The sequence below is a fragment of the Olea europaea genome, chromosome 15 (assembly GCF_002742605.1).
Source record: "Olea europaea var. sylvestris chromosome 15, O_europaea_v1, whole genome shotgun sequence".
NCBI lineage: Eukaryota > Viridiplantae > Streptophyta > Magnoliopsida > Lamiales > Oleaceae > Olea > Olea europaea.
Window position 1 is genome coordinate 23,163,097 of NC_036251.1, and position 7,966 is coordinate 23,171,062.

Genomic DNA, 7,966 nt, shown 5'->3' on the forward strand with positions numbered 1-7,966 from the left:
CTTGTCATAAATCATGCTCAAGTCGAAAAAGGTCCATGCACAAGAACCCTCAAATCCACAGGAAACATTGCTCGCGTTTGAAAGGTTAACCTGTTCATTCATTCATTCACGAAGTTCTCTGATAAAAATTTTACTTTCTGAAAAGTTAACCAAGTACTACCTCATAGTAGCTCAAAGAACAACAATTTATACTTCATCTGCTCAAAGAAATGTCATGCATGAATTATAAGACTTCTATATAGGTAAAAGGCAAATTTCCTTGATTCCTCATTTCAGGGTAAGAAGTAATGAAACTGTGCATACCTTCCTATCAAGTTCCACCTTAACAGTAAGTAAATCAATGCTGTTCAAGTTCATAATTTTCAGAAACTCTTCTCTGGTACATAATACTGCACTACAGAAAATATAATTGCCAGTTACAAGGATAGAGACAATCAAATCGATTCTTGAATTCTAGTTATCATGATTGATGCTATTCTATTGGAAAGTTGAGCATAAGTCAGATGGGGAAAAGAAACAGGACATGGAAGTAAAAGCATGATTGGGCATACCTGTTCTGTACGATTTCCTGTAGGGTAGAGATTCCAACAGCCAATATTACGGCATCAACCTTAAAACTCTCTTTCCCACAAACTACTTCAGTTATGCAACCTGTTTCCTCATCGAGTGTTACATCTGTAACTTTTCTACCCTCCAGAAACCTACAACCTTGGGTTTTCAGGGATTCTATCCAAGGCTGAAATATTTGTTCTCTTATTGTTCCACGACACAATACCAAATCAAAGTGTTTCTGTATCAATTCATAAAAAAGAAGTGATAAATTCATAAGCAAACAATTTTTTTAACAGAGTAAAAGAAAGATGATCATTTACAAACAACAGAATGCAAATTGATAGTGTAATCGACAGGTTACTCTTCCTTGTGTCTAGAAAGAGTACAAATATCATAAAGTCAACGTTCACAAAGCCAAAATCCGAGTTTTTGTTTCTGTTAAATTGAAAACGGGGGACTATGACGAACTTGGAAGTCCAGAAAAGACTCATCCAACTGACCTGATTAGCAAGAACGAAATAGTATAGCATTCCTATAGTTGCAGCAGCACTACACTGCTCTGCTGGGGCAAACAAACCCACTTGAAGTAAGGGGTCAAAAACATCTCGATATAGCCTTTCCGAGCAGCCAAATCGTTTCAATAGCTCTCTAGCAGTAACTGAACATTTTGAAGAAATTATTTCAATTCTATCAAGAGTGTAATTAACTTCTCCAAAGAAAAATATAAAAACTTTCATTACTGGCATCATATTTTCTCCAGGCAGCATCAGTGTTGTCAAAGTCAATTACTGCAACAAGAAGTATATACTGGTTAACGAATAAATGAAGTTATGTAACTTTAACCATTTCTCAGCAAGACAAGGTTGCAGTTGAACTTACCTGCAGCCATCACAGGGAGTGATGTCAACTGATCAATCAATGGTAATCGAACGAACTGCAGTGGCAAGATAAAGTGGATAGTGTCCATCAATCCGATTGTACAAATAGGCTACAGATTGAAATCAGTATGGGTCCTTCAGGGATTTATACCTGAGTGTTAAATAAGGTTCCAAATGGAGTTGGCAATTGTAGTGCATCTTTGTATATGGGATATTCAACCTGAAAAATAAATCTATCCATATATGACAAAGCCATAAGAAACAAATTGTACACACTTCGTGAAACTGGAAAAAGAAAAATAATTGAGAAGTGCAGTTTACCTCCAACCCCTCCTCAGAATATTGTGCAGACTTTGTCCAGCTTGTAAATGGCTTAACATCAATCTCATCAACAAGGTTAAATATATTTCTATAAGGATACCAGAAACCTAGTACCATTTTTTTCATTAGTATTAGTGCGAAACCAAAAAATGAAATGCTCTTATTAATGGACAGTAACTAGAATTCAAGAACACGATCAATTACCTCGAATACCATAATCATCAGGACTGAGGGACTTATTTTTATATCCAAATTCATAACCACCCTCAAGAACTGTGACATCAAAGCCCTGAAACCAAATTCCAGAACAACAATTCATATAAAATTAAAATTGTGTCAGCAAACTCACTAATAGAATGCACAGGCAAAACTCCGTTTCTCAAGGTGATAAATTGGACAGAACCATATTAAACCATAGAAGCAAGAACATATCGTATTTTGATGAAAGATTGTAAGTACCTGTTTGCAGAGGTGGTTGGCAGCGCCAAGGCCAGCCCAGCCAGAACCGACGACGACAACTTTCTTCTTGTTCTGACGTTCAGTGTAAACAGGTTGTTGATCCTCTGCTCTACAGCAAAACCCGCGTCTAAATGAATGATTTGGAAAGGCGGGCAACACCCTACAACAACCCAACATGTTTCTCAATTTATATCGACAACAGCTTTCTTTTCTAATTTTGCAACGGCTACTTGTGTGCTTCTGGGTTTCAACAAAAATGGAGACGGAACAGTTACTAGCCACAACCACGTTTTATGATATTTTTTGGCTGTCGATATTTGATCATTTTGATGCTTGTGTTGTTAAATGGATTGTATTTCCCTAATTTTTTTTTATTTTTTTTTTTTTGGTCTGGGAAATGAAATTAAGACCAGATAAAAACTTGTCCATCATCAGCCTACAACCACAAAAATAAGACCCCGTTTGATTTTTCATTTTGTAAGAATGAGAGTGAAAAAAATAGTCTTTACTTATCCATACAAAAGATAGAAAATTAAGGCTCCAAAATAGTCTTTACGATATCCATACAAGAGATAGAAAATTAAGGCTTTGTTTGATTCTCATAGATTTAAGAATGAGAATGAAAAAAATAGTCTTTAAGGTATTCATAGAAGAGATAGAAAATTAAGGCCCTGTTTGATTCCCATAGATTTAAATATGAAAATGAAAAATATAGTCATTATGAGATTCCACATAAAAAGTAGAAAGTCAAATATGGTGGTTTAATGTGATAGATAACGGTCATATTTTTTATTTTTTTGGCCAAAAATGAAAATCAAATGTGAGTTGAGTATAATGAATTGATGTGATGGATAAGGATTATATTTTTTATTTTTTTTAGCTAAAGAATGAAAATCAAAGGCCCTAAATTAATAAAATAATAAACAAGCAATCAAAATCAGACCAGCCTGTTGGATTCAACTTCAAATAATAGACACACACTGTTCCAATATAGTCCACGTCATCTCTTTCCTTCCCCAATAAGCTCGAAGCCACATCCCTACGAATCTTTTATTGCGTCTACCGTTAATACTTCTCCCCTTCACACAAACAAAGATGGCGACAACCCTATCGGTCCGGCCCAGCAGAGCTATTTTGGGTGGCGACCCCTTTTGCCCGACCCGGACCAGACCTCGTCGGGTCGATGCACCGGCCTTAATTAATATACTCAAATCCCACCGCTACACGTGGGGCCACCGGCACATTTTAGCGACGGCGGTGCGTGCTGGGTCTCGAGCCGATGACTCGGCGCCGTTTGAGATGTCAGTGGAGAATGCTCTCAAAGTGTTGGGCGTCTCTGAGGGAGCTTCGTTCGATGATATTCTCCGAGCCAAGAATTCAATCCTTGCTACCTGTAAAGATGACCAAGAAACGATTGCGCAGGTTCTAATTTCTATAAATTTACAACTTTCCTCATATCTATATGCGAGAGGGGATTATTTCCATTTCTTCTTTAGGAAATTTAGAATTGGATTGCATGGATCCTCTTTTTTTTTTCCAACTATTTTCTATTAAAAGGCCATTTTCAAAATTAAACAAGGCAAAGTTGTCTACGTGAATCCATCTATATCTATACATTGTTATCTTCACTTGATCATCTTTCATTAGTTTGCTTGAAAATTTGAAGAGTTTGTTCATAATTGCTTTACTCTTTTCTCGATCTGCTTCAATCCATAATAACTCTATAATATTCTAATGTCCATTTAGTTTCTCAATTCTTCGGTCATGAATTGATTAATTATGAAGTGAAAAGTGTTTGCTTGTTAGATATAAGACTGCTAATTTTGAACTTCTTTGCATACAACGATCTGATTCCTTGTGAGCAACAAGCCCTCAACCTCTTGCCCCAAATGGGTCGAAATATGTTTATATTCACATGTGCTTATGTTCGCAAACACAAGCTAAAGTTTCAAGTGGCTGCTCTGTTAAGAGCTTGATTTGTAGCATAGCTTCTTATGTTATATGTCATACATATTAATTAAATTTTAGATGAACTTTGCTTGCGGGCATATTACTTGTCTATTGCATCTATTCTTGTGAATATATACATCATTTTTTGGTTACTAATAATGGCCGTGTTCACCATTTTTTTCACCAATATTTGCTTTGATTAATTTTGTTTATCATTATCAGGTAGAGGCTGCATATGATATGCTGCTCATGCAGAGGTTATCACAAAGAAGAGCAGGGAAAGTTGTAAGTAGCAGTATCCGCTATGCCGATGCTAAACCTGTAAATGCTCCGAGAATGGGGTCAATGCCCAAGTGGCTGCAGACTACTGGCAGAAGCTCACCTATCTCAGTTGAAACACCATCTACCACCGAGTTAGGTTTGCAAGCTGGGGTCTATGGAGCTTTAATGGTCTTAACATATTTTAATGGAGCTTCAGCCCAATATTCTGGAGCTGACGTCCCGGGGCTGATTTTAGCCACTAGTTTCGGAGCATCCTTGTACTTCTTGACCAAGAAAAAGGTCAAGTTAGGTGAGGAAGTAATACTAACCCTTCCCATTAGCCATATAATTGATGCTGTGTTTCTCTTTTATATTTCTTTTCTTTTAATTATGGTCGTTAACTGTGACTGCCTGGTGGTTTGTGTCTCATAACCCACAGAAAGAGTAGTTATGCAGAACTTATCTTAACATGATCAATTATGTAGATTCCTATTACATAGATGTTTGGTTATGCATCCTTCATGCCAGAACTGGTCAAATGCACTTTAGTTCTTCTTGGCAAAAGAAACAAGTTTTAACCAAAGATTGAAGGTGGATAGGCGTTTTTGTATTAGAGAACTAGGATTATGTAGTTTATCATAGTTTATTTGCTTCCTTGCATGAGCATACATATAAACTAGAAATTGAAGGGAAAAAATGGTAGAGACAAAACGGTTGGGTAACATGCTTTTCAATTTGTGAATGTAAATGAACTTCAATTTTTTTACACGAGACTCCAAGGTCATACCTAGCCATTTCAAAAGCCCAAATATATTTACTGAAACTACTTAATAATTATGTATGAGTTTAGCAAAAACAATACCCTAATTTGAAATCTTTGTTGTGCACCTTCATATGCTCCAAGTTTGACCATTCAGGTTCATGTGGTTCTTATATTTTGCATAAAAAGGTATCATTCCAATGATTGCAGGACAGGTTCACTTGGAAGCCACACACTCATTCTATGGAGGCTTTATTTCTTAGTTACAGACGTGAGTCTCTTCGTGTTGTGCATGTGATGAACCCATGTAATAGCTGGTTTAAGATTTATTTTGAAGATTATTGATCGCATCCTTGTATTTAGAGTTTACGATTAATGTATTGCATATTATTTGCCTCTTGATTTTAAAACGTATTGTAGAACATGGGTGTTGGCCCGATAAGGAAAGTGATATGGTGCTTGGTTGCAAAAAGCATTTATTTTACTTCTTCCATTAACTTCTGTTCTATTTGTGGACATAAAACTGTGGATTGTTGATAGTGTATGTAACATTTATTCACCCAGTTCCCTGGTGCATGGAAAGATAGCAAAAATATAATCTATTTCCTTATCATAAATGGTGATTGAATCAAGATAATATCGGTTTCAAGTTAAATGATCTGGTGTGATGATATTGCTCAAGTTTGTTGATACTTCAGCTTATTATAAGTAATTGGGGGTTTTGAATTTGCAGGGAAGGCGGCTGCCATAACAATAGGAGGCCTTGTGACTGGTGCTGTGGTGGGTTCGGCAGTTGAAAGTTGGTTGCAAGTTGACATTGTCCCTTTTCTTGGCATTCACACACCAGCTACGATTGTGAGCGAATTTGTACTCATTTCTCAATTTTTGATCTCCTTGTACGTAATATAGGACAGGCAAAACCTTATAATTGCTTAAGCCTGGGAGGTCAATTGTCTTTGCTCGGTTTTCCAGATATGCTTATTTAGGATGTGTATTTCCTTGACTTGTACAAAGATAAAGTTCAAGAACCTAAATTAGTGAATATATTTACTTTGAAATGTTATGTTGCGTGGAATTTGCTCTTCAATCCTTAGAATGCCCATCTTTTTGCTTGACTTCACCTTTGGAAAGCAAGCAGTGGTCAATGATTACGTGATATTTAGACTGAAGCTGTTGAAGAATCCAAAGTAGAAAAGCCAGGCACAGACCTACCTATTTGTTATGGGAATTGTTGGGAGTAGAAATAGGGTTTGTTGCATTATGAAAGGAAGTGATTGTAGTCACGAGTGTTGTATGTTGATTGCAATTATAGGAAAAGTTGAGGATTGCTCAAGAACAGGAAAATAGTGAAGGAAGTATGTTGAGGTTTAAGGGATAGGCTGTCACAAGAAAAGACGATTTGTTGATGCCTTTTACAGCTTGAGAAAGAAGTTGATCGTCCTCCCCTAACATCAAATTGAATGTTTCAGAAAGTGAAGGCCGCGATATATAGAATTGAGAACGTTACAGATAAAAAGTGTAAACTTTCTAGGAAGGCAGGATTCAGGTGATGAAATAGAATTAATTTCATCAAACCTTGCTCTGTTTAACTATCAGCTCAAAGTGAGAAATAAAAACTTGCATAACCTGCCCATAAAAATCTCATACCAACCCTATTCATCTTGCTGGTATTCTTGCCAATAAATATGCAAGATCCAGTCCTGTCCAAAAAGATTAAAATTAAAACTGAGGGTTAAATACCTTAATAACGTAACCCAGTGCAAACCAATGACACTAGAAATCCATAAATAATTGTCTCAGCGAGTTGCTTTGACACAGTCTAATGTACAACACTCCATACTACAATCCTAGAACACGAAAAGTCCACACAACAATTTTCACATCATCTGCTGCCATTTTCTTCAACTTGGGAACACCCAGTGCGGGATGGTTTGCCAACTTTCTCGGCAGTCACATTGTTTAACAGGTCAATGTACATACTTAAAGCATATCCTTGGAGAATTCTTTCATGGACTAGAGAACTTTATTAAACCGGTCTGATACCCATTTAGCGTGATCTTCTCAGTTTCTTGCATGCAGTTATGGTGTTTTTCCTTCACTTGGTCCACCCTTTTTCAGAAATTGTCCAGCATAACCTTCTTCTCTTTAAAATTTTCATTCCAATGCTCAATCGCTTGCTCTGTATTGTGGTCAATGAGTTTGAACTCGAACCTGTTACTCTCAATCTTTTGGAATGCCAGAATCTTTCTGTCCAGTTCTCGGGAAAGATTGTTGACTTTCCTTTTCTGTTTCTGCTTCTGTTCCTCTCTTTTCTGCACCCACAAAGCTCTAACCTCCATCTGCAGCTTTTGAGGGCAAAAGAAACCTTATCCGGTGACTTGTCCTTGGAAGCCAACCAATCTCGACAAATCACAGGTGGTGGTGGCCCATTTGAATAACAACATGGAGTCGAACACCTGCCTCTAGAGTAGATTTCAACTTCAGGGGCAACGAACTGAGCCAGCCATCCATGGACGGCCTTGATATGGGCTGTAATGTATTCTGTGAAACATGCACGCCAATTCAGAAGCTCAGTTTCCAGCTGAAGTGTAGCACGCCTGTGAGATTCGTTGCAAAATTTTCCATACAAAGGGCAGGTAAAATATTTCACTTCTTGTATGATCTTCTTCTGGATTTCATGGGACTCCAACATAATTTTCCAGGTTTTCTTCATGCTGCAATTAAAGGAAACAGAACAAGTTAATTCAATAATCAGATTACATTTTTTCTTTACTTCCCCCCCCCC

At 37.1% G+C, this 7,966-nt stretch overlaps 2 protein-coding genes across 4 annotated transcripts in view; one reads left to right on the top strand and one right to left on the bottom strand.

Annotated features, from left to right (window-relative positions):
* The window catches only part of LOC111411409, a 4,495-nt gene extending 1,947 nt beyond the window's left edge, over positions 1–2,548 (bottom strand). Inside the window, exons 1-10 of the mRNA XM_023041944.1 lie at positions 2,211–2,548; positions 1,956–2,040; positions 1,752–1,858; positions 1,582–1,650; positions 1,432–1,486; positions 1,293–1,340; positions 1,053–1,210; positions 552–790; positions 304–394; positions 1–90 (exon numbers count right to left, since the gene is read on the bottom strand). Of these exons, the coding sequence (XP_022897712.1) occupies positions 1–90; positions 304–394; positions 552–790; positions 1,053–1,210; positions 1,293–1,340; positions 1,432–1,486; positions 1,582–1,650; positions 1,752–1,858; positions 1,956–2,040; positions 2,211–2,387 (1,119 nt within the window). The 5' untranslated portion in view covers positions 2,388–2,548. The remainder of the gene's footprint in view (positions 91–303; positions 395–551; positions 791–1,052; positions 1,211–1,292; positions 1,341–1,431; positions 1,487–1,581; positions 1,651–1,751; positions 1,859–1,955; positions 2,041–2,210) is intronic.
* Positions 2,549–3,184: 636 nt separating this feature from the next.
* LOC111410530 (protein CHAPERONE-LIKE PROTEIN OF POR1, chloroplastic) lies at positions 3,185–6,268 on the top strand. Of its 3 annotated transcripts, none has more exons than XM_023040917.1 (4): positions 3,185–3,632; positions 4,383–4,739; positions 5,392–5,452; positions 5,915–6,256. In XM_023040917.1, the coding sequence occupies exons 1-4, from the start codon at positions 3,306–3,308 to the stop codon at positions 6,088–6,090; spliced, it is 921 nt and encodes a 306-aa protein (XP_022896685.1). In that variant the 5' UTR covers positions 3,185–3,305; the 3' UTR covers positions 6,091–6,256. The 3 variants fall into 3 exon arrangements, with proteins under 3 accessions (XP_022896685.1, XP_022896687.1, XP_022896686.1); XM_023040919.1 differs by having other exon boundaries at positions 3,187–3,632; positions 4,383–4,731; positions 5,397–5,452; positions 5,915–6,079; XM_023040918.1 differs by lacking the exon at positions 5,392–5,452 and having other exon boundaries at positions 3,190–3,632; positions 4,383–4,731; positions 5,915–6,268.
* Positions 6,269–7,966: the final 1,698 nt, after the last annotated feature.